At 44.8% G+C, this 26,914-nt stretch overlaps 1 protein-coding gene across 4 annotated transcripts in view; it reads right to left on the bottom strand.

Annotated features, from left to right (window-relative positions):
• The window catches only part of mdga2 (MAM domain containing glycosylphosphatidylinositol anchor 2), a 514,926-nt gene that overhangs the window by 63,642 nt on the left and 424,370 nt on the right, over nucleotides 1–26,914 (bottom strand). For all 4 annotated transcript variants that reach the window (XM_062968720.1, XM_062968722.1, XM_062968721.1 and 1 more), the window contains exons 9-10: nucleotides 15,672–15,941; nucleotides 2,555–2,703 (exon numbers count right to left, since the gene is read on the bottom strand). In XM_062968720.1, coding sequence (XP_062824790.1) covers nucleotides 2,555–2,703; nucleotides 15,672–15,941 — 419 coding nt within the window. The remainder of the gene's footprint in view (nucleotides 1–2,554; nucleotides 2,704–15,671; nucleotides 15,942–26,914) is intronic.

The raw sequence follows: 26,914 nt of genomic DNA, 5'->3' as shown, positions 1-26,914 counted from the left end.
CAATGTTTATTTCTGTTTCTTTTCACAGAGCTGGACCACATCCGCTCTAGATTATTAAATATGGTTTTCTGTGGGCGAGCAGATGGCGACTACTGGATGCTATATGTTCTGTATCAGAAACTAGAGCTGATATGGTCAATCCAATGTAGTTTTCTGAATCAGCATCCCAAATAAACAAACCAAATCTAAAGTTGACTAAAATTGATTCGTAACCCTTTTGGGACTAATGTTGGAGAATGGTTCCTGGTCAAAGTGGTCCCCATTCAAGTGAGCACTTGTAAAAAAAGAAAGGTTGGGAACCACTGGTCTGGAACAATGCCGCTCAATCGTTCTGTGACATCAATGGGTGGGTTCCCAAAAATGTGTTTGATTAGCCAAAAGCAGGGAAGGTGTAAATCGTCCTGCTACCCACCAAAATACCATCACCACACACTCATATTACGGACTGATGATAAATGGAAGCTCTTAGGTGTGCCCGCAATCCAGAGTCCCCCCACAGAACAATAACATGCCACTCAAGTTTGCAGAACAAAAATACAGGAATTTTACTGATTCCAAGAGATCAAAAACAGTAGTATTTACAATGGTCCCTCTGATCACTTACAGAAGTCCACAGTCACAAATGGTCCTTTCTCAGTCCACAAATCTGCTTCAGAGAAGAACACAGTTCTGTTTCCTCATCCTCTCTTCCCAGCAGCAAACAGGCCTCAAAATAGTAAGGCCTCTCTTCAACAGCAATACTCAGTCAGCACTGAAAAACTTGTCCAAACTGGTTCTGCAGCAGCAGAACAGAAACAGTATCAGATCAATCCCCAAGTCTTTGCAGGTTCAACCAATCGGCTCCATGCACTTCATTTTCCGTTAACACACACACAGCACAGTGTCTTTGCAAACCATGATAACTCACATGTTTCTTGATTGCATACTGTTTCAAAATCTCTTTGCCAAGGCCAAGCAGAAACATAGGGAGAACAGGGGCTCTCAGAAAAGAGAAATACTTTCATAGATGAGAGAATGCTTCTCCTGTTTTGCTGTAATTCAAACTGGATTTGGTTAGAAATGGTTGCCAAAGAGCAAATGAAGCATGACCTTGGGGTGAAATGTCTTTATATAGCTCTCTGCTATGACAATTGTCTGCTAATTTTGCTGTGAGACGATGACTTTCCTCAGTCTAGACCCCAGACTCCTATGGATGCAGCCTAGAATCACATTGGACTTTTTATCTGTTGCATCACATTGTTAACTCATCTTCCGCTTGTGGTCTACTAAGGCTCCCAAGTCCCTTTCACATGGACTGTTTCCATGCCACGTATCACCATCCTATATATACCTTATATCCACAGATATCCACTTTATACCACAACAAACTCAAAAACTCAAACTTGTGGAGAGCTCACAGCACCTTTCTACCTGCACATCTTAACTGCTGAGCCTCTTGTCTTGTCTGGACAAGGAACACATCTTTCAAACATCTACCTCCTTCTAGGAAGATGCAAATTCATATCACAGTAATCTCTAGGTTCAAGAAAACTGACCTTAACACATATAAATGAACGAAATGCAAAGGCAGATTTGATGCCGCCAGGATACCATTCATACATTGTTTACATTTCTGCGTTAAGACACTGTTTTCCAACCAGCTAAAGACAACAGGCTGACAATATAATTAAGAAACAGCAATAGAGACCAGAAATCATTTTGTGCAAGATAAGGGGCATCTCTGCTGTACGATGCCTGGTTTATGCTACATCTGGGCAAAGCAGGATAGCCATAGAGACCATTGGCATAACCTCGTCATGAAATGCCTTCACTTGCATGGAAAAATTCATGCCCTCTGCTAACAATTGGATGCAAATGTTGTTCTGATGCTGGTCTAATAAAGATCGGCATGTGCAAATGCTAATATGCAATGTATCTACAATACATTAGGTAGTTCACATATAACCAGTTCTGTATGACAACAAAGATAAAATCATTTTTGAAACTTGTAGCTTTTGCCAAGGTGGGCTTGTGAGAACGGTCCCTTTTCTTAGTCCTTTCTGCAGATTTCAGTGATTTCCGAGCCTTGCATGACACCACGCAAGGCAATTTCCAGCAAGGACACAGCAACACCACTCTCTGAGGAAGAAGGTGCAAATTCAAACGCTTGGCTTCAAGAGAGAACACACAAAGGTCTAATTCGCACATAAAACACACACAACAGTGCCCGAGGGGAGCCTGTTGCAAACACTCCTCTCCTCCTAGGAAGGTGCAAATTCATCTTGCAGAACAAACCAGTGGTGGAGAGAAAGGGCATAAAACACACATACACACACAATGTATTGTCGAAGGCTTTCACGGCCGGAATCACTAGGGTGTTGAGTGGTTTCTGGGCTGTATGGCCGCGTTCTAGCAGGATTTTCTCCTGAAATTTCATCTGAAAATGCTGCTAGAATACAGCCATACAGCCTGGAAACCACAGAATACACGACGCACACAATCGATTCCAGAAATGAGCCAAACAAAGAGGCATATTGGACAGGGAAGGTACGGCACCGGACGGAGGAGGGCTCACCTGCCGGATGCCCAGGTGGTAGGTCAGGATGCGGTCCACAGCATCCGGGTTCATCTGGGTCCACTCCAGGCTGTAAGCGTAGACTCGGGCCCGGTTCTGCCACAAAGGACTGTAGGTGTCGTAGTAGAACTCCGGGGCATAGGCTTTGCCTATAAGAGGAAAGAGAACGGAGGGAGAAGTGTGAGTAAAGAGAGCCTTGGAAGGGGAAAGAAGATGCAACCTACGTTCATTTCCAACTGGGACCTTTGCTTTTCTTTCCACCCTTTTTGTTGTGTCTTGCTCCGAATGGGAAGGATCTTGGCATGCAAATGCTTATTCTTCTTTTTGGATTCAATGAACACATAAGGGGTTAATAGTACCATCTGTCCCCAAGTTACAAACATCCAATTTACAAATAATAATAATAATAATAATAATAATAATAATAATAATAATAATAATAATAATAAACAACTTTATTTAAACCCCGCCACCATCTCCCCAACGGGGACTCGGGGCGGCTTACATGGGGCCATGCCCAGAACAATACAATATAACAAAATATAATAGAACAACAAATCATAGCACATTAAACAACACAATAAAAGAAAATATACACTACATTAAACAAGATCAAAAGAACAATAAAACCAAGGGCAGGCCACATGAACACTAGGTTAAAACTCGGGGTGAGAAAGGAAGTAGGAGTAAAAACCACAGAGGACAGGGTCATAAAGTGGCGGTGCAATCTGGAGAACAGATATTGAAGGAGAGCAGCAAAAGCAATTTATGTAGTGATTACTCTCCAAAGGCACAACGGAAGAGCCATGTTTTCAGGTCTTTCTTAAAGGCTGCCAGTGTGGGGGCTTGCCTAATCTCACCAGGCAGTGAGTTCCACAATCGGGGGGCCACAGCAGAGAAGGCCCTCTCCCTTGTTCCCACAAGGCGGGCCTGAGATATTGGCAGTGGTGACAGGAGAGCCTCCCCTGACGATTGAAGGGATCGGGCAGGTTTATGATAGGAGATACGGTCACGAAGGTAGGTGGGTCCCAAACCATTTAGGGCTTTATAAATGATGGTCTGCACCTTGAATTGGGACCGGAAAATAAACGGCAGCCAGTGGAGCTCCTTGAACAAGGGAGTGGATCTCTCCCTGTAACTCGCCCCAGTTATTAGTCTGGCCGCTGACCGCTGGACCAATTGTAATTTCTGGGCCGTCTTCAAGGGAAGCCCCACGTAGAGCACATTGCAGTAGTCCAGTCTAGTTACGAACAGGGCTGGACTGGATTTGGAAATTACCTGGTATTTTCTAAATTATATTTCCTGGCCTAACCACCGGTAAAAGAGTTAAGCTACTGTAATTATTAGGGGTGTGCAATTTTTCGTTAGTTGTCGTAAGTCGTATCAAATTTGTTAAATTTGTACCTTTGAGGTAATATCAGACTTGTGGGTGTGGCCCGTGCCAAACAATTTAGAATCAAAACTTACCCAATACTTTTTGTTTGTATTTTGTAAAACTTGGAAGCCTCCCAAAGTCAGTGTCATTTTTAGCACAAGGAAGCAAAGCAAAGCCAAAAAGGCTACCTTTCCTCTTTAAATGAATGGCCTCTCACCATGAGGAGAGGGAAGCAGCAGGGAAAAAGAAGAGTTCACTGGGAAAGAGAATGAGAAAGCAGAGGATTCTGGGAAATGTAGTTTGGGAAGACAAGGGGCTCTGTGCCAGAGAATGCAAAAGGCCCTGCCCTGAACTACATTTCCCAAAATTCTGCTCAGCATTGGGAAACCCCAGTCAGGAGAGGGAGAGATGTGTCCCTCTGTCAGACAGAGTTGCAACCAATGGTTGAATCTGCAAAGAGGAGGATGGATTCAGACCTCAAGTAAGTCAGTCTCTGCGCAGGCTTGGAAGAAATCACTCCATGGAAGTTCCATTGGTTAAAGACTTTCAATGAGATAGCAAGTGTAGCTTTTTTAAAAACATGTTTTTGTCAAAACTTTAAAAAAAAATCCATAAAATCATAAAATATTTCTGAACGTTTGGGAGGAATGATCCCCTGTTATCTTGTGACTTTGTATAGAAAATTCAAGGAGATAGCTCTTAAAAATGCTATTTATAAACATTTTGTAAATTTCCCAAAAATCTGTGGATGAGCAAAATGTTCTGAAACTTGATGGGCTTGCAGTGGTCAATGCGTTGTACCACTGTAGCAAGTCTCACTCCAATAGCTGTAAAAATGAGGGAGAAAGGAGCCTCTGAAGTTTCTTCACTTGCCAATTACTATAACAAAAAAGTAACAAAATTTCGTTACTCTTGTTATAATAATGAATTTTTCACTAATGACACTTCAGAAACACTTTAGAAATGAAATGCTGGCACCCCCTAATTTTGTAATAACTTTTGTAATGACAGTTTTTATCGGTCGTGCATGTCTAGTAATTAGGGTGTGATGGTGAATGCAATGCAAGTAGTATATTGATTGTAGTTATAATGAGTAAGTTTGATGAGAGTTGCTGGGGGGGGGGAGGTGCTTTAGAGAGCATGTTGCAGAATTGCTGCTGTGAGTAGAAGCGGTAAATTTTGTCTACTTTGTATATACACTACTTTGTATACTGCTACAACAAAGGAGAAAGAAAAATCTTCCTGCTGATTTTGGAACGAACAAAAGTCTCTGTGTGTTTTGTTGTTGGAGTAGAAGACCATAATAACTGTGCTTTCGGAGACCTGGTTCCTTAACTAATAGAGTTACTTCTGCAAGAACAACGAGTTTTATGGCTGCATAGAACCCATGACAGTTTCGTGACCAATTTGTTCAGGGGAGGCTTGTCTTTGCCTTGTCTTTGGCTCTCTTTGACTTGCCCAAAGTGACCCAGTGGGTTTCCAAGGGCAAGCAGAGATGTAACACAAAATGGCAGCATTGCACTGGTCCATTCCTGTTGTTGGAGCTCAGGAAGAGGCTGGAGATTTCGCAGAAGATGAAGGGGAAGATGGGTTTCCGACTGAGGAGTCTGTGTGTGATTGGGGTGAATTGCAGGCCTTAGATCAGAGAGAAGTGCAAGCAGCTGAAGATGAGACAAAGGATCTTTTGGATTCCAATGTTCATTCCTTAGTAACAAGGGAAAAGTCAAATTCTCTTGGACATCAGCCTTCAGTTGATGGGGAGTTTTCCTGTGATATCAGATTAGGTCTCTGGATGGCAGGAGTAAAGGATTGATTAATTAGGTCTTCAGAGAGATTCCATGAGAAATCCTCGAAACTCAGGTGTGTGAGGCATGATCTCATGGCCTCTTGGTGGGGCTTGGGCCTAAAATTAAATGATGTTTGATGGGTGTCTCTCAGAGCAGACAACGTTGCTAAAATATTCAGGTCTCAGCTCTCAAGTGCATGATTCAAGTTTCCAGTGTTTGCCTATGTTACTCAAAGAGTTTTGCCTTGGAAAAAGTTCCTCATTTCATGCTTATGGATTTATGCCTGTGATCTTGACTTCCTTAATTTCATGTACCTTGCCATTTTTGGATTGCTGCTCTTTTGTATATGAACTACTGCTATTTTATAGCTCCTTTTCTACTGCTCTTTCGGGAAATGACCTTTTTTCCCTTTGTATATGCTTTTCTTAATAAACTGTTGTAGTTAGTACTACTAGACTCTGGTGTGGTGTTGGGTGAAACGGTGTCTCATGGCTAGAATGAAACACCTGTAATGAACTGAGCCTTCTTCTTCTAGAATACATCATAAAGTCAGAAAGTCAGAAAGGTTGTGAAATGAAGAGTTCCATTTGCAGCACCATCTGGGTTTAGGAGACGGTTTTGTAGGTCAAGCAGACATTTTCCTAACTCCAAGAATGTACTTGAATGGCCTCCCTTCATTTACCATGACACATGCATGCATACATACATACGTACATGGCACATTGCCACAGGCTGCCAACTGGCTCAGCTTATGTCAATGCAGGGAGGAAAGGAGCCACAATATGTTACTCTCGAGAAAAGCCAATATCTAGGTGAACAGATTTGAAAACTAGGCCAAAACTAACAAATTAATGCTCAACGTGGAGAAATGTTCGGCACTATGGAATACGAATGAAATGTACAGACATAGGATGGTTGACTCCTGGCTCGGAAACAGTCCACGAGAAAGGGATCAAGGAGTGTTAAATGAACACAAGTCAACAGTGTGAGGCAGCAATCTATTTTCTCTTAATCTGCAATAAATAGAATAGGGGAGAACGAGAGAAAGAAAGGGAAAGAGCCATTACCCTGACGAGGAGCAAAGGAAGAACTGAACTGAGGAGGACAGTCTCTAGCAGATGGCGCGGAGCTATTCCCTTCCCCTGATGGAGAAGGAGCACCGAGCCTCTAAGCCTCGTTTGTTCCCATAATTACCAATTTAGAGGGGAAAAAATTCAAGGCAGAAGGATCAGGCTTCACTAGTATTTACATTTTGCGGTCCTTAAAAGGTGCAAGGAGGAAACAAGATTTCCATAAAGACTGATACACTCCGTACAAATTATTATTCCATATTGATTCTGCAGCAGTATACTGCCAAATCTTCAGGCAGAAATGTCGGTTGGGTGTCTTCTCTGGTGCAACATCTACGCATCTGTATCCACTAACCAAACACATTGATTGCCTTATCACAGAATCATAGAACTAGAAGGGACTCCAAAGGCCATCTAGCCTAACCCCATGCAGTGCTATACCTAGCTAAAGCACTCTTGAAAGATCTACCTCCAACCTCTGTTTGAAGACTTCCAAAGAAGTAGACTCCACCGCCTTCAAGGCATTGTTCTCTTATCACAGAATTACAGAGCTGGGAGGGACTCCAAGGGCCATCTAGTCCAACACTTTTCCATATAGCTGTTATAGCTCAGCAAGAAGCAGAGGATTTTTCTGATGTTTTAGAGGATGAGAGGATTGATGGGTTTCAACATGTGGAGTCTGGGAATGATCAGAGAGAATTGCAGGCAGATGAGGCCAATGTTTTGGATTTCTGTGCTCATTCTCAGGCAACATAAAGTGAAAGTTCCAGTTCCCTTGTGAAAAGGCTGTGGGCTGATGGGGAGTTTTCTCAGGAAACTACATTAGGTCTGAGAAGGCAAGGGGTGAAAAACAGACAAACGAGATATTCTCAGAGAATCAAATATGAGATCTTGAAGGCCCCAGGGTGTTCAGCATGATCTTATGGGCACCTGCATGGGCTTAATTTAGGTGGTTTGGGCTTCAAACTTCTCAGAGGAGAACATGTTGCCATAAGAATGTCCTTTCCTGTAGTTTTTAGCAATTGTTCCGCTTCCTAGTCTCCTGGGCAGCAGAAAATAAGCCTCTTCCCTCCTCCCTATGACTTTCCATCACATCTTGATCTATGGCCCTCATCATGTCTCCTCTCAGCCTTCTCTTCTGCAGGCTAAACATGCCCAGCTCTTTCAGCCACTCTTCATAGGGCTTATTCTCCAGACCCATTTTAGTCACCCTCCTCTGGACACTTTCCAGCTTCAATGGTGGTGCCCAGAATTGGACACAATGTGATTCCAGGTAAAGTGATCTGACCAAGGCAGAAGAGAAGAGAGGGGGAGCAGGACTTCCCTGGATCTAGACACTAGACTTCTATTTATGCAGGCCAAAATCCTTTTTTTGCCACCACATAACACTGTAGGCTTATGTTTAACTTGTTATCCACGAGGACTCCAAGAGCCTTTTCCCACGTCCTGTTGTCCAGCCAGGCACCCCCCATTCTGTATCTTTGCATTTCCTTTTTTATGCCTAAGTGGAGTATCTTGAACTTCATTTTGTTAGTTTTGGCCCATCTCTTTAATCTGTTAAGATGGCTTTGAATTCTGCTCCTGTTTTCTGGAGAATTGGCTATCTTTCCTAGTTTGGTCCCGTCTGTAAACTTGAGGATCCTGCCTTTCATGTAAGTCATTAAAATGACTTCATCTATGTTATGGTTGAGCCTTATGGCTCTAATACTGGGAGACGTGGTCGTAAGACTCCTCGAGAGTCAGACTCTCTTGAGGAGCGAGAGAGGAAACGGCTGCGGGATATATTTGCAGAACCATCTGACGAAGACTCCTTTGAGGGTTTTACCGAGAGAATGGAGGAAGAGGTGGTTAGCTCAGAAGAGGATGACATGGAATGGACTCGTGTGAGGGAGGATTTGGGTGTTCCTGGTAACGATAGCATGGGAAGTGACTGGCGGGTTGCAGGATCGGACCCGTGGACGAGCTGGAGGGATGGAACGGGATCCACAGCTGGGGATGCTGTGGGGCGTAGTCAAAGATGTTTTAGCTCTGATGAGGATGATGATGATGAGGCACCTGGAATTAGGGTAACAGCTGATAGCGATGAGGAGTTGTAACTGGCATAAAATGGGGTCTTGAATCCAGGGCTAATTGCGTTGGGCAAGGTAATCTGGACGAACGCTTGGGCTCTTGTTGGGAATTTCCTGAAGACGGGTGTGTTTCGTTTGCTGAATACGTAAGTTACCAAGGACACTGGGCATAGACGGCGGGAGGAACTGTGTGGGCTTTTGTTGTGCAACCTGTGTTTAATCTTATTAGCTTGGACCTCCGTCGTCTTCTTGATGGACATTATTTACCTACTCGGGATTGACGCTGGACTGACTGACTGACTGACTGACTGACTATGACCTTGGACTACCATTTCTTTGGCTATCGGTGGAATTCGTGGAATCTAAGACGCCTGCACCTGGCTATTGACCTCGGACCGGATTGGGGCCCCGCTGACCGCTGCAACCCTGATTGATGTGTTTGGACCCGGAGTTCGCCCGCTGCACGGAGGAGTAACAACTTAGTTACTCAACCACAGCTGCTAAGTAGCAGAGAGGAATCTGCTGCCAGTATTTATGTTTTATTGAATCTTTGTTTACCAGTTTTTGTTTGTTTAAAGTGCCAGGCTGAAGTAAGCATTTTTGGTTTAACCCGGATTAAACTCCTGTTTAATCTGGTTTATCTTTTGAACCGTTTTTGAGTGACTTTTCATATTGAAGGCGAGTGTTTGCCTAGCTCTTTGTTTTTTATGAGCATTTTTTGGTTCTGTATCTTTAATAAACTGTGTTGAATCTTATCTGGTGGCGTTCTGTCTGTGACAATCTAAGTCATTAAAAAAAGTCATTTAATGACTTCATCTAAGTCATTAAAAAAAGATGTTGAACAGAACTGGTCCCAGGACGGGACCCTGTGGCACTCCAGTGGTGAATCAAAGAGAAATTGGGAATGGAGCTAGGTTGTTAGGAATTGTGGGAGTTGAAGTCCAAAAAACCTGGAGGGCTGAAGTTTGCCCATGCCTGTTCTAGAAATTATGGTGGCAATTATTCCTTCTAACTTGCTTGATTTTAGGGAAGGCCATGCCAGGAGAGACAGGTTTTGGATTTGGTCCTTTCTTCTTTTTCTGCAAATGCAATGCAACGTATACGGAGAAATTCACGGCCCTCCCTCCTTCCCTCCCTTGCTAATTCCACTTCCTCTCTTTATGATGCTTGCGGTTTATAAATCCTAAACACAACAGTATCTTTAGCCCGTGAGTTACGGCCCGAAACAGCCGGCCTGAAAGACGCCATGTATTATCCCCGTGCCCTTTTAGTATGCAATATATATTTTATGAAGAGCTTATCATAAATGTAGGCGCTGTAGGAGAAAGGCGGGCGCTCTGTTCTAGAAAGAATGATAGGTCATCTTCCAATAAGCAGGTTCGAAGAGAGATGGGCGAGCTTTGCCATCCATCCTTGCGTTTCGTAATGCAATTTTTTGAGGGTGGGTGTATGCTTGAATTAATTATCCCATTACCCACCGTGAAATGCATGCTGGGGACAACTGCAAGAGACACACCATCTTTCTCAGTGTCTCCTCCTCGCCTTGCATTGCCCCCTCCCTTCCCTTCCCTGATCAATAATCAATCAAATGCATGGACCAGGCAGGCAAGTGGATTAAAGCTGAGCAAAGCTGACCCCTGCTGGCTGGTCGGGAGAAGAACAGGGATCAGGCAGCCTTGTATTCCCAAAAAAGATGAGCAGAGCAAGGCATCCATCCATCCTGGGAGAATAAGCTGCCTTGCCTTGCAGAAGAGAATATCACGCTCCAAACTCCAACACAGACACATTGCAGAAATGGCTTTCCTAAACCAGCCCAAAGGCAACAAAGCTTGAAACATCTCTGTACTTAACCCATGGGGAGAGGAAAATAGTAGTAGTAGTAGTAGTAATAATAATTGAACTGCAAAGGCTCTGGCATAAACCAATACAGCTGGTCCCGGTAGTGATTGGCACACTGGGTGCCGTGCCAAAAGATCTCAGCCGACATTTATTTATTATTATTATTATTATTATTATTATTATTATTATTATTATTATTTTCAGCATTTATATTCCGCCCTTCTCACCCCGAAGGGGACTCAGGGCGGATCACATTACACATATTAGGCAAACATTCAATGCCTTTTAACACAGGACAAAGACAAACGACAACATAGCTCCGAGCGGGCCTCAAACTTATGACCTCCTGGTCAGTGATCCATTGCAGTTAATTGCACTGGCTTGCTCTCCCGTCTGCGCCACAGCCCCGGGCTGGAAACAATAAACATTGACAAAATCACAATCTGTCAACTGTAAAAGGCCACCTGACTGGGATCTGCGCGCATCATCCGAAAATACGTCACACAGTCCTAAACACTTGGGAAGTGTTCAAGTTGTGATTCTGTGATACAAAATCCAGCATATAGATCTCATTTGCTGTGTCATACTCTGTCTTTGTGTCAATAATAATAAGCCATCAGAACAAATGCAATTAAGGCCAAGATCGAAAAATCAGCTGATGACCCAAAATGCAGACTGTGCAAGGATGCTGGCGAAACCATCGATCATATCCTCAGCTGCTGTAAGAAAATCGCACAGACAGACTACAACCAGAGGCACAACTATGTGGCCCAAATGATTCATTGGAACTTATGCCTCAAGTACCACCTCCCAGCAGCAAAGAACTGGTGGGATCACAAACCTGCAAAAGTATTGGAAAATGAACACGCAAAGATACTGTGGGACTTCCGAATCCAGACTGACAAAGTTCTGGAACACAACACACCAGACATCACAGTTGTGGAAAAGAAAAAGGTTTGGATCATTGATGTTGTCATCCCAGGTGACAGTCGCAAAGATGAAAAACAACAGGAAAAACTCAGCCGCTATCAGGACCTCAAGATTGAACTTCAAAGACTCTGGCAGAAACCAGTGCAGGTGGTCCCGGTGGTGATCGGCGCATTGGGTGCCGTGCCAAAATATCTCAGCCGGCTCATTTAGAAACAATAGATATTGACAAAATTATGATCTGCCAACTACAAAAGGCCACCCTACTGGGATCTGCACGCATCATCCAAAAATACATCACACAGTCCTAGACACTTGGGAAGTGTTCGACTTGTGATTTTGTGATACGAAATCCAGCATATCTATCTTGTTTGCTGTGTCATACTCTGACTTTGTGTCAATAATAGTAATAATAAGCTCATAGGCTATTATTTGTGGCTGAGTATGAGGCTCTACCCTTGGGAAAAATCATCACCACCACCATCATCATCCATTTAGAAACAAAATTAGGCTCAATGTATATGATGCACTTGAAAAATGGGCTGGAGGGATGCATTTTCATATGCAAGCTACTGTATTTCTGTGATTCTATGATACTCTTGTGCATGTGTGTTTGTGTGTGTCTGTGTATGTGTACACACATATATATCCCTTCTCTTCTCCTTCCTTTTTGCTTCCTTTCCTCCTTCCTTCCTTTCCTTCCTATTCCTTCCTTCCTGCCTTCCTTCCTTCCTTTTTCCTATTCCTTCCTTCCTTCCTTCCTTCCTTCCTTCCTTCCTTCCTTCCTTCCTTCCTTCCTTCCTTCCTTCCTTCCTTCCTTCCTTCCTTCCTCCCTCCCTCCCTCCCTCCCTCCCTCCCTCCCTCCCTCCCTTCCTTCCTTCCTTCCTTCCTTCCTTCCTTCCTTCCTTTTTTCCTATTCCTTCCTTCCTTCCTTCCTTCCTTCCTTCCTTCCTTCCTTCCTCTTTTTCTGTCTTACAATCCGGCTCTTGCAGTCTATTTCAAGGAATGCCATGCCTAATTTCCAGCTGGGCTCTTTCCGGTGCCAGGGCCCCACAGCTGCCTTGATGTGCACAGACGTGAAGGCCCGTTGTGTGCATGTCTAAGTGGATCTAAGCAGGAGTCTCTCTAAAGGACTGAGCTCCAATTTGGCCAGAGCCAAAAAGGCTTCGAGCGAAAGGTCTGGAGTCCGGAGGAGAGGAACGAGACCAGCCCTGGCATTTCCCAATGGCACCGGGGTCAGTGAAAGAACAGAAGGGGAGGAAGCGGACCTACATCCGTTGCAATAATTGGACATGTCGTTGCAGTCTTGTTATTCCCTGCCCTTCTGTCCAAGCAAACTGTGTTATACCTTGTGGTATATTTACACTGAGAACGTAGTCCTTGAGACTCCACTTTGGGGGCCACAAGCCACCCCAAGTAGGTGAACTTCCAATGTAAAAAAATATGGCTGTTTTCCAGGTGAAAATCTCCCCAACTCAGTGGTGATGGCCTGGATGAGGACAAACAGGCTGAAGCTTAATCCTGACAAGACAGAGGTCCTCCAGGTCAGTCGCTCGGCCGATCGGGCTATTGGGTGGCAACCTGTGCTCGACGGGGTTGCACTCCCCTGAGGGCGCAGGTCCGCAGCTTGGGGCCCTCCTGGATTCATCTCTGGCACTTGATGCCCAGGTGTCGGCGATGGCACAACTTGTGCGCCAGCTGCGATTGTACCTTGTCAAGTCTGATTTGGCCATGGTGGTCCATGCCTTCGTTACCTCCAGGATGGATTATTGCAATGCTCTCTACGTGGGGCTGCCCTTGAAAATGGCCCGGAAACTACAACTGTCCAGCGATCGGCAGCTAGACTGCTAACGGGAGCATCTTACAGGGATCAGTCAAGCCCCCTGTTTAAGGAGCTCCATTGGCTGCCGTTTTATTTATTTATTTATTTACAGTATTTTTATTCCACCCTTCTCACCCCGAAGGGGACTCAGGGCGGATTACAATGAACACATATAGTGTTATGGTTGAGCCTTCGGGCTCCGGTAATGAAAGAAGGGGTCGTAAGACTCCTCGAGAGTCAGACACTCTCGAGGAGCGTGAAAGGAAACGGCTCCGGGATTTGTTTGCAGAGCCGACAGATGAGGACTCATTTGAGGGTTTTTCTCAGGGTTTGGAGGAAGAGGTGGCCAGCTCGGAGGATGATGATATGGAGTGGACTCGTGTGAGGGAGGATTTGGGTGTTGGGGAGGCAGGCAGTGAAAGCATGGGAGGTGATTGGCGGGTTGCAGGATCAGATCCATGGACTGGTTGGAGGGATGGAGCGGGATCCACAGCTGGGGATGCTGTGGGGCGTAGTCGAAGGTGCTTAAGCTCTGATGAGGATGATGATGTTGGGGCGGCTGGAATTGGGATGGCAGCTGACAGCGATGATGAGCTTGAACTGTGATAAAATGGGGTTTGGGACCAATGTCTAATTGCGTTGGGCAAGGTAATCTGGACGGACGCTTGGGCTCTTGCTGGGGAATTTCCTGAAGACAGGTGTGTTTCATTACTGGATACGTAAGTTTACCAAGGACGGGGCATTGACGGCGGGAGGAACTGTGTGGGGTTTTTCTCTGTGCAACTTGTGTTTAATCTTGATAGCTTGGACCTCCGTCGTCTTTTTGACGGGCAATATCTACTTTCACTGGATTGACGCTGGACTGACTGACTACGATTCCGGATTAACCCTTCTGCTGACTATCGGTGTGACCTTTGGATTCCTTGACGACTACGCTTGGCTTTTGATCTTCTGGACCGGATTGGGACCCTGCTGACTGCCGTTACCCTAAACCTGAATCTTGACTACAACCACGCTCTCGTTCGCTGCAGGAAGGAGTAAGCAAGCCTGGTTTACTCCCCTGCTGTTCCTGAGTAGCAGAGAGGAATCTGCCGCCAGTCTTTTGTTTACATTCCAACTCCTGTTGATTCTCTTTTGTTTGCATTGTTTGCCAAGCTGAAGTAAGCTCTTTGATTTAATCCGGATTATACTCCTGTTTAACCCGGTTTTTCCCTTTGAACTGTTTAAGCTCAAACTGAGCTGCTTTTTGGTTATTTAGCACACTGAAGTCAAGTGTTTGCCCTGTTCTTTGTTCCTTACGGGCGTTTTTAGTTCTGTAACCTCAATAAACTGAGTTTTGTTTTACTTGCTGGCGTTCTGTCTTTGACATATATGGCAAACATTCAATGCCAACAGACAAACAACATTCAGTTTTAGACAGACACAGAGGCATTTTAACATCTTTCCAGCTTCACGATTCCGGCCACAGGGGGAGCTGTTGCTTCACCATCCATTGGTGGCTGTTCTTCCTCATTCTTTTCCTCGTGAGCAGTTTTATGGTGTTGTAGATTAGTTAAATTAGCCTCCCGCATAAAGCGTACCTAAATTTTCCCTACCTGTCAGATGCAACTGTCTTTCGGGGCTGCTAGGTCAACAGCAAGCCGGGGCTATTTTTTTTTAATGGTCGGAGGCTTAACCCGACCCGGACTTCGAACTCATGACCTCTCGGTCAGTAGTGATTTATAGCAGCTGGTTACCAGCCAGCTGCGCCACAGCCCGGCCGTTCACTTTCCGGTCCCAATTCAAGGTGCAGGTGATCACCTACAAAGCCCTGAATGGCTTGGGACCCATCTACCTTTGCGACCACCTTTCCCCCATGAGCCTGCACGATCCCTTCGATCCTCAGGGGAGGCCCTCCTCTCGTTCCCTTCACTATTGCGGGCTCGGCTTGCTGGAATGAGGGAGAGGGCCTTTTCTCTGGTAGCCCCCCGGCTCTGTGCAGTAAAACTCTGTTGACAACTGATAAGAACTCTGCTATGTATGGGTTGATGTTTCTAGCTTGCCTCTGAGACAATCAGCCCGGTGTGCAGCATATTCAGGGAGCCCATGATCGTGAAGGAGAAAACTATAAATCACACACCGTCCGCGGTTCAACAAGGATTACCATATCTTGGAGACTATTTTGGTTCCCCATGCCATGATGTACTTAATCCCAAATGGCCCACTGAAGAAGCCCAGAGGTGTCCTACCTGTCACCAGGAAGCTGCACCGTCCTGCTCCGGCCTCGTTGATGATGTTACAGTTGTAAATCCCATAATTGTCCCTGGAGAGGCTCCGGATGATGTACTCCGTGGAGTCCTGGGCGTCAAACTGCCCAGTCCGAAGCAGTTTGTTGCCCAGCCGCCATTCGAAAGTCAAGACCCGGGTGGGATACGCTCTCAGCACCCGGCAGCTCATGGTGACGCTCCGGCCCTGGCCCTGGCGGATCTCCAGGAAGGCTGGCTCCACCGCCGGAGGATCTGCAAGAGACAAATGAGGAGGAATGGAGATGAGACTGGAGCCACTGAGGGTCCATCCTGCACAGCTGCCTTATGGCAGGCATGGGCCAACACGGGCCCTCCATCCAGGTGTTTTGGACTTCAACTCCCACAAAACAACTGGAGGGAGTGCTGAAATTTGTCCATGCCTGATCCAGTGGCATTCTTATTAGACATAGCAGATACATCACTTTTGAAGACATATGACGGATTTTTCATTCTGATGACAACTTCAACAAAAAATGTATAAACATGTGTGAACATTCACCATAACAGTGGGACATTTATCTGCACAAATTCTGCTGAAGGAATCTGCCTTTAACAATCCATCTTTCTGCTTTCCACAGAGGGCTCAATGCTCCAGGAAGCTATTCCAAAGAGATTGGCAGCAGAAGTAGAAAGAATAGAACAGAAGAATCCAAACACTCAAAACCAAGGTGGCTCCATTGGGCTCCATTCCACTCAGCAAATCTATTCTGGATTTCCATTAGAAGAGGGGAACTGTCGCACCCCAGGCCTGAAGCCACACAAGAGTCCAGAGTAAAGGCAAACAATTTATTGCAAAATCACACACTATATATATATATATATATATATATATATATATATATATAATAAAAGCAGGGATAAGGAAATAAGGTGTAGAATCCAAAAGGTCAGCAAACAATTGTCTCTGGTAATTCCAAAAGCAAGACAGTCCAATAATAGTCCCAAAATACAGAGGCAGCTTAAATCTATATGCAAAACTTGAATAGGAATGCAAAACAAGAACATTAAGAACTTCCAGAATGCTTGAATCCAAAAACCAAGACTTGAAACAGGTACTAGAGAACCCAGGCCTAGCCGTACTTGAAAGCCATGTTGCCTGAACTGAAGTCAGAGTGTCCGTTAGCTCCCAATAAATAGACATGAAAGCATTACGTCTGCCCTGAAATTTCTGCTTCCCACAAAGCCGTGTTGATCTATGAAGCTGCCTATCTGCTCTAATCTACAAATGTGCTTTTTGTTGAGGTCAGTGTCACTTTCCCATGAGAGTTTCCCATCAATTCGTCTTCACTGGACTCCTTATCTAAAGAGGATGATTCCAACTCCTGTGACTGTCCTTGAGGTTGAGAAGCAATTATATTCTCAGGTCCTGCATCTGTGCCTGCATCTCTGTCTGATACAGTTTCACTTTCTTGGCCAGCATCAGAAGGAATACCAGGAAAGCCCACAATCCAGTCTTATTCTAACTCATCAGGGAACCCATCGGCCCCTGGCTGTCATGACTACTGCTGAGCTACAACAGAAGCAGAATCAACTCAACCCAACCTAAAAGTGCTACTGGAAGGAACGTCACACAGAAGGTGGAGCCAGCTTGTTTTCTGTGGCTCCAAAGCCTAGAATAAGTGGCAATGTGTTCGAAGTGCAAGATAAGAGAACAAACCAACACATGATATCCTTCACTTCTAGAACTGTTCAAGAGCACAACAGCCTGCCTCAAAAAGCAGCAGAATTATCGTTTTGGAGGCTGGGCGACCTATTCCAGCAGATATTTAGTAGAGGTGTGCACAATTTGGTTTTGTGTACCGGATTCGAATGAGTCGGTGGATCCAGTTGCCGAATGCATGAAAACGAGCCTGGTGTGGATCAGCCAAAACCTTATCTGGAACAAATCACAGCAGACATATCTTTTTGGCTAATGGGGTCCAATGGGGACCAATGGGGCTGAGTGGCATTCTACCTGTTGCAGAGGAGGCTGGGTATGGACAAGGCATCCTTGTTAATTAGGAAAGCTGTAGATCCCCCATCCACAGGTGGCTGCTTGAGGCAAATTGGAGCTCGCTTTCCCAGCAGCACTTTGTGCAATGCAAGCATTGAAGGAGACTTGTGTTCCCACCCAGGGACTGATGGGAGTTGAAGTTTCTCTGTGAGTGTCTTTCGCACTTTCTTTTTCTCAGCCAATCAGAAGCCTGGTTGACTGTGCCCATCCATTCTCCTCCCTTCTCGTGGTGTGTGCTTGGGATTTCAGTTCCCAGAACCCCCCTCCCTTTTGTGGCTTTTAAAAGTTATGATAAAACAATTTCAAATTTCCAAAAAAAAAAAAAATCAGTGAGTTGGTGAAACGTTCTGAAACTTGGCAAGCTTGCAGTAGAAGATGTGGCCTACAAGTGAGGCAAGTTTCATGGTGAAAGACCTAAAAATGACAGAGAAATGAGCCCTCAAATTTTCCCCATTGGCACCAATGGACCAAATCTTTCAAGCATGAAAACAGAAATCATTTCTGAATTCGGGAAGTTCTCTAAAAAACGAACCGAGGTCAGCTGAAAACTGGGCACAGATTTTTGCCGAACACTCCTATTATATACTCAAGTATAAGCCAACCAGAATATAAGTCGAGGCACCTAATTTTACCACAAAAAACTGGGAAAACTTATTGACTCGAGTATAAGATGAAGGTAGGAAATGCAGCAGCTACTGTTAATTTTCCAAAATAAAAATAGATACCCATAAAATTATCTTAATTGAGGCATCAGTACGTTAAATGTTTTTGAGTACTTACATAAAACTGTAATTTGAGAGAAGACTGTCCAACTCTGATTATCTATATATTTGAGTATAAGCCAACCTGAATATAAGCCAATCAGGACCCTCACTCAAGTATAAGCCAAGGGGAGCTTTTTTAGCCCTAAAAGACCTGGCTTATACTTGAGTGTATATGGTAGTTCTGCATGGCAGGTAGTTGGACCAAGTGGTCCCTTCCATGTCTGTGATGTGGTGATTCTATGAGTCCTGTCTGAAAAGGCCAGGGAGAACTCACCCGGGAAAATGCAGCAGTCCCCTCCAATTTCAGCTGGATGATGGACATTCAAACACTCCCTCCCTTTACATCCACAGCCATTGGCCCGACTGCACATTTGGTCCAGTTCCACAGACAAAGAGTCCCCCTCCTCTGCCATTCCTGCCCTCCGGTGACATTCCTTCTGCAGCGTTTCATCTTCTAATGGGCCAGAACCTCATCCCTGTGGAGAAGCAAAGCCCTTCGGAGGTTGCTGCTCACAAAGCCACTCTGAAGGGCAGGCGGGGCTTTGGCAACTTCTGCAGCACCGAAAGACACGGGTCACTCGGATTCCTCAGAAGGTGGCTGATGAAAGTCCTCCCACACAATTTTGCTCTCTTGAAGTGATTCCCTTGGCAGTTTTTTCCCCATCACAAAGACTTAAGATGTGAGAAAGGTTCAGAACTCCACTAAACAAAACTTTGCATGATGGGTCTGCATTCTCTGTGGTTTCTCCCCTCCTTCCTGCACCTCTGAACCCAGCCAAAAACAGAACAGAACTCATAAAAGGTGCTTTCTTGTTCTGCAACTTCCAGTGCGATCAAGTGGTTGACAACAGAAAATGTTGAACAACATTGCTGTGCTCCAAGTCAATACAATAATGTTGCAGGGAAGGCAATAACAGCTTGGGGCTGGAGAGACGTAAAAAAGTGGAATATGGTGAATTGGAATAATTATTTGTTTGACCAGGTCCAATCAGAAATTATTACAAATGTAACCTCTGAGGATAAGAAGGAAGATAAAATGAGGAAAATTAAAGAGAAATGGACAATATATTCAGATTGGATAAAAAGAGGCAAAGCCAATGTAACTATTGTACAGAAATGGGAAAAGTTGTGCTCATGGTTGGAGTTAAATTTCTAATGGGGTAGGGGTGGGGGGAGGGGAGGGGGTGGGAGAGGGGAGGGGGAGGGAAGGGGAAAAATGAATAGAATGATGATATATTGGATATGTGAGTAGACAATATAGAAGGGAAGAGGATGGAGAAATGCGGTAAGAGATAAATGATGTGTAGGTATGAATGTTTGTATTAAATGTGCAATATACTCACAATATGAAACATAAGGTAATATCAATAAAATATATATTTAAAAAAATACAACAATGTTGCACCACAAAAATGTTGCACGAAAATCAGTAAAGCTGCACAACAAAACCATGTGTCGTTGTGTCGCACCTCAGGCTAGCTTCACCTTGCTATATACACCAGGCTGCACACAAGGTTGAAATCTTTTGTAGTTTATTAGGAAATAGAAAATAATATAGTTCTTTAAAAGGAAAAGGAAAGTTCCAAAAGATTGTTACAAAACAAGGCCTTAAAGGATAATCCAAGAAATCATAAGGAATACACAAGGTCCCAAGAGAGCATGACAAAGTCCCATGAACATGAATACACCAAGGATGCAAGATAATCCAGGAAACGAGAACTTGATTCTTGACTTGAGTAAGAAGTTGCTTTGAAAAATGTTTGTCTCCCAACACACTGTTTTAATATCCTTTGCATAGCATGAAAGCATTTATTTGGCCTCTGACCTCCTTCTTGTTTGCTATTCTCACACTCCTTCAAACTCTGAATTCCAAACGGCCAGTTTGATCTAGAGATTCCGTTTCATCAAGGCCAGCCAGCTCTTTAGCATCTGTCTGCAAGCTATCAGGCTGAGAACTATCCTCCTTTTCTGAGTCAATTTGCACCTGGCTAGTTTCAGTATCAACGTCATTCCCTTTTGTGGGAAAAACTCTCTGTTCCTCATCTTCTACAACAGGGACACCCTGAATTCCATAATTCCCATCAGAGTCATTTTGAACCTGAATCCCATAATCCCCATCAGAGTCACTCTGAGGTTCCAGCTGAGTCACAACATGTTGCATCTTTAGTCAACCCAAGTTTCTTTTCCTGCTGGGTTGCATTTGGGTTGTGCAACTTTCAAACTAGAGCAGCACAAGACAAGTCCACTCGACCTTCTACTTGACATCCCTCAACATACTTAAAGATGGCTGGTTATACTCCTTCTCTCCTGTTCCTTCTCCAAGCTGAACACATTCAAGAAAGATGTGGACAAGGTGGAAGATGTTTTGAAGAGAGCAACCCAAATGGCCAAAGGTCTGAAAACTACGAATTCCTGTGAGTGGTGGTTTAGCTTGGAGAAAAAAGGGTTGGGAAGGGACATGCACGCCATGTTTAAATATTTGGAAGGGGATCCCATTGAGGAAAAAGCGGAAAGCTTGTTTTCTGTTGCCCCGGAGACAAAGACACAATGGAGCCATGGATTCAAACTACCATAAAAGAGATTCCACATCCAACATCAGAAATACCTTATTTGTGGTAAGAGCTGTCTGACAGACCCTTGGAAAGTGAAAAACTCTCCTTCAATGGAGGAACTTAAACTGGGGTTGTATGGCTGCTGCTTCAGCAGTGGATGTCCTGCATTTGTAGGATGTTGGACTAGATATCCTTCAAGGTTCTTCTCAAATCTGGATTTCTGTGATTCTGCAGCCAGAAAGGATCACAAAGTGGAATGAAGACAGGGGCCTATCCTTAGTGTTAGTAAGAAGAGTTAAAAGATGTTTTGAAAGGAACAAAAAATAATTCAAAGGATGAAGGGATGTTTGCAACGTGTGTGGGACCTGAGGTGCATTGTCACAGAAGAGACATAACACTCTGAGAAGTGAATGAGGGGCACAAAGGAAGGAAAACAGAGACAGGTTGAGAACCTTGCCTCCAGATGGATGTTCTGCGAGGCGATTTCACTGATCACAGCATACGGCTTCCTTGCTTCATGCAGACTGAACATGGCCACGCCATCGAGGAAGAGAGATCCGCCATCCAAGCTGTTGTGCTTCCCTTCATCCAAACCCCGACAAAGAGATTGCAGTGATTTCATCTTGGCTGCTGTCTATTCTTCCAGGAATGGAAGATTCTTCAAGCTGTTTCAATCAGAAAGTGCAAACAGCAGCTGTTTTACTTTGCCGAAGGGTACAAAGGGCAGGCTCACTGTATCTCCACCTTATTCCTTGTAGGAGAAGGAAATAAATTCAACACCTCTGGAGCCTAGGGCTTTCTACTGACCATGGGTCTATGCTTCACTTTGGTCCCACAGCTGTGAAAAGTCAGTGACAGCAAAGGTTGGTGGCTGTAGCGTAAAAAAAACAGTCCAGACTGAAAACTCCACAGGAACTGGCCAAAGTGCTGAACCTCTTTTAAAGATTGGATTCAGCACCTGGGAGAGTTCATGCAGACTTCTGCTTTCTCAGGCTTTCTAATGCGAGTGACCTGCCAATTTCTTATCCTACTGTGCCAGGGACAGACAGTGCATCCTGAAATAGGACACTGCCAAAGTCTCAAGATTCCCAGGAGAAGCCTTGCTTTCTATCCCATCCTTACAAGAATCACAACAGGTGGGAACATGGAAGAGGACCTTCTTGTCAGCTTCTGCCAAGATCTGGAAGTCTCTGTCCAGGGAGGCCAGGAGAGCTCCATCTTGGTGCTGGGGTGTGAAATTTGTTTGACCAAAGGGATTGAATCTACATACAAGGAGTGGGATAACCAGCAAATGAACCTCCAGTTTTTCCATGTCCTTCGTGGGTAGATCAACCAGTCTAAACAGGGGAGCTTCTTCTATCATGGAAGCACCATTGATACCAGGGAGATACACAGCCCTTGGGTTACAGTATCCCAGAATCATAGAATCAGAAGCCTTACCCAGTCCAATCCCCTTCTGCCATTCAGAACGGTACAATCCAAACCCACCCAACACATGGACATCCAGCCTATGTTTCCAAACCTTCAGAGAAAGACTCCATAGGACTTCCAGTCAGCAGCAGGTTCTACTGCCATAAAACTCTTTTGTTCAGGAGGTTTTTCTAAGTATTCCAGTGGAATCTTATTTTTCTACAGTTTGAATTCATTGCTCCCTGTTCTAATCTCTGTGAAAAAAATGGAAAAGATCCTAACTCCCTCCCCAATGGGATATTCTTTCAAATAATTAAATATGGTTCTCCTGCCACTTCCCTATAGTCCCTTCTCCAAGCTAAACACATCCCCAGCTCCCTAAGTCACTTCTCAGGGCAGCCACGAGGAGAGGCATGTAACTTATGTTGGTGTTGTTGTTGTTGTTGTTGTTGTTGTTGGTGGTGGTGGTGGTGGTTTCCAGACCTTTGGCCATTTTGGTGGCCCTTCTTTGGACACCCTTACATCTTGTCCATCCCCTTCTTGAGTGGCTTTGCTCAGACCTGGACTCAGGGTTATTTATTCCAAATGAGAAGGTCTGGGCAAAGCAGAAGAGAAGGGGGCTCTGACTTCCCTCCATCTAGACTAGGCATGGGCAAACTTCATCCCCTCCCATAATCCCAGCTGTTAGGAATTGTGGGAGTTGAAGTCCAAAACACCAAGAGAGACAAAGTTGGTCCATGTCTAGCCTTGACAATCAAATCCTATGGAGGCAACGTAGAATTGGCTTTTTAGCTTTGCAGGGTCTATTCACTCTTGCCCTTAAGGTCTTCACTAGACCTCTAAAAGGTTGTAGCAACTCTTTTCCAATCCCACTCCCCCACATACACCAAATACAGCAGAAATTCTGAATTCTGTTCAGAACGATGATGTAGAATAGAAGAGAAGAGAATAGGTAAAGGTAAAGGTTTCCCCTGACGTTAAGTCCAGTCGTGTCTAACTCTGGGGGTTGGTGCTCATCTTCATTTCTAAGCCGAAGAGCCGGCATTGTCCGTGCACACCTCCAAGGTCATGTGGCCAGCATGACTGCATGGAGCGCCATTACCTTCCCGCCAAAGCAGTACCTATTGATCTACTCACATTGGCATGTTTTCGAACTGCTAGGTTGGCAGAAGCTGGAACTAACAGTGGGCACTCACTCCACTCCCGGGATTTGAACCTGGGACCTTTCGGTCTGCAAGTTCAGCAGCTCAGTGCTTTAACACACTTTACCACTCCATAGAAGAGAATAGCATAGCTTTATTGTCGTTGTACTATTGCACACAACACAAAAACAACACACCTATCCCTCCACACCCCAGCCACAACCACACAGCTCTCAATGCCACATCAGTGCGAAACCATGGAGTTCAACATAGCCACAACTCTAGAATAAAAGCTGTCTCTCAGACTGTTTGTCCTTGCCTTTGTCACCCTGTACCATCTGCCAGATGGCAAAAGAATATCCAGGGTCAGATGGATCCGTAAGAATGCTTTGAGCTTTCTTAAGGCATTGGGACTTATAAAGTTCTTCCAAAGAGGGGAAAAAGAGGGCAACCCATGATTCTCTGTACGGTCAAGTTATGTCCTGACCTTAGAAAGGATGGACTGGATGGCCCTTGGAATCACAACCATCCTTTGACTTTACAGTTCTATGAAAGCCTCCAAAAATGAGGCTTCTCTCCAGAGGAGAACCAAGAGAGATCAGTGGAGAAGTCCTCCATCCTGGGGCAGGGGATCCTTTCCTACTCACTGCTTCTCCTCCGTGTCTTTCAGAAGATGCCATCCATCATTATAGTCTTTGCAAAGAGCGAGATCTATCACTCCTGTTTGGAGTGAATTTGAAACTTTTATTTGCTGAAAGAGCCACAAATCACCAGGAAAGGGCCTTCCATGGCTGGCTCCCAAGGGAGCCTGATTTGCCACAGTGACAAACTTCTTTAAAGTTCCATGAAGCTTGCATAATTTATGGCTCTTCAAAATAACCTACTCCAGGGCCAATGTTTTATGCATTATTGCTCCATACGTCATATTTGGGACGAGGTGGTTTGCACAGCCCGAGATGTACGGCTCAAAAATAGCAATGCATCACTGGGTGCTGGGGGGGAAATCGGCTCGCTTTGCATTTTCTTCCACGGTCGGCAGTGGGAGAAGCAAAAGGGCGCGGGAACGTTTCTGTGTGATCCAAAAAAAACCTAAGGAATCCATCACGATATTGATCCAACAGGATGTGGATTTATGCTGCAATGGATCCACATCTAAGAAAGCAAAGTGAAAGGAAGCTGAACAGACTTGGAAGTGGAAGCTGAGAGGGAGAAGATGTCTATCGTTTCCAGGAATTGCAAATGGAGGAAATGCTGAAATATTGATCCCTGTTCTCCAGGGTTGTGAGAATCTGTCAGCTTCATTTTGGTTGGGTTTCTCAAAATTGTATCCACTTTCCTATCTAGTCCATTTCTATGCGGGTTCTCAGTTGTGTCTCACTGCATCAAAATGAAGGCCCAGCAAGATCCACACCTTTCCTGACTTAGGCCCAGAGTCACAGAATCACAGCCTGAGGACCTGAAAGGACCACCCAATCCAACGTCCAGCCATGAAGGGATACACAAATAAAGCACACCGGAAAGATACAACAATCCATCTCTCTTTGAAGACCTCCAAAACAGAGAGAGAGAGTCCATCATCTCCTAAGACTTCTCATTCACAGAACGCAGACACATAGCTTCTTAGAGTTTGGTGGCATCCACAAATGCCACCCATTCCAACCTCTTGTTGTGCTGCAAGAAGCAATGAAAGCACCCTTGAGAGACACCCACCCATGTGATGTTTAAAGAACTCCAGAGAAGGAGAGCCCACCATCATGTAAGACTCTTGGAACGGCAGATTGTAGCTTTTTAGAGTTTGTAGGCATCCCCAGGCACCAACTATTCCAAGAAGGAATGCACAAGAAAAGCCCTCTCGAAAGATGCCCACCCAACTACTGCTTCAAGAACGTCAAAGAAGAGAGTCCATCATCCCCTAAGATTGCCAATTCAGCGTTTATATAGGATCACAACTTATTAGAGCTGAGAAGCATTGCCAACTATTCTAACACTCAACCATGCAGGAATACACAATGAAAGCACTCCTGAAAGATGCCCATTCTGCTACTGTTTAAAGACCCCAAGGCTGTCACTTCCTAGGATGTCGGCTCATAGATTATTAGAGTTTGTCGGTATTCCCAAACACCAACTCTTCCAACCCATGCCAAGAAGGGATATACAACAAAAGCCCCCCTGAAAGATGCCCAACCAACTACTGCTTCAAGAATGCCAAAGAAGAGAGCCCATCATCCCCTAAGGCTGTCTATTCATTGTTCATAGGATCATAACTTTTTAAAGTTGAGAGGCATTGCCAACTATTCTAACACTCAACCATGCAGGATTACACAATGAAAGCACTCCTTAAAGATGCCCATCCCGCTACTATTTAAAGACCCCCAAGGCTGTCACTTCCTAGGATGTCATCTCATAGATTCTTAGAGTTTATAGGCATCCCCAAACACCAACTATTCCAAGAAGGAATGCACAAGAAAAGCCCCCCTGAAAGATGCCCACCCAACTACTGCTTCAAGAATGCCAAAGAAGGAGAGCTCATCATCCCCTAAGGTTGTCTATTCATTGATCATAGGATCATCACTGTTTAAAGTTGAGAGGCATTGCCAACTCTTCTAACACTCCGCTGTGCAGGAATACACAATGAAAGCACTCCTGAAAGATGCCCATCCCGCTACTGTTTTTTTTTCCATGTCAGGAGCAACTTGAGTCACTTCTGGAGTGAGAGAATTGTCCGTCTGCAAGGATGTTGCCCAGGGGACACCCGGAAGTTTTTTTTAATGTTTTTACCATCCTTGTGGGAGGCTTCTCTCATGTCCCCGCATGGAGCTGGAGCTGATAGAGGGAGCTCATCCACGCTCTCCCTGGGTGGGATTCGAACCTGGCAGCCTTCAGGTCAGCAGCCCAACCTTCAAGTCACTTAGTCCACTATGCCATCTGGGTGCTCCTTAATCATCTATCATCTATCTATATATATATAAATATTCTGCTTTAAGGTAAACAGCAAAACTAAACACCCAAAACCCATGAAACTTGGCCACAAAAGACATGATCATCCTGGCTGTGTTTAGAGATAAAAAAATTAATAAATTCAAACTGGAAGTCACTCAAAACCCCAAAAAACCAAATACTGCACTGTGTGCATGCGCAGAGGAGCCCCCGCCCTTGGAAAACCTACGTCAATGACAGGCTGCAGCGTGCAAGCATCCCAACTGAACATAGAAAACCGTTACTGCACTGGCCGGGGCCGGCGGATTGCGTAACACGAAGGAGGAGGGCATTAGGCCTACACAACCACATCCGACAAGTCCTGAAAACTGTGGATGTGAACGAGGCA

The sequence above is a fragment of the Anolis carolinensis genome, chromosome 1, assembly GCF_035594765.1.
Source record: "Anolis carolinensis isolate JA03-04 chromosome 1, rAnoCar3.1.pri, whole genome shotgun sequence".
Lineage (NCBI taxonomy): Eukaryota > Metazoa > Chordata > Lepidosauria > Squamata > Dactyloidae > Anolis > Anolis carolinensis.
The sequence above is the reverse complement of the archived record's forward strand: the minus strand, read 5'-3'. Positions and strand labels throughout refer to the sequence as shown.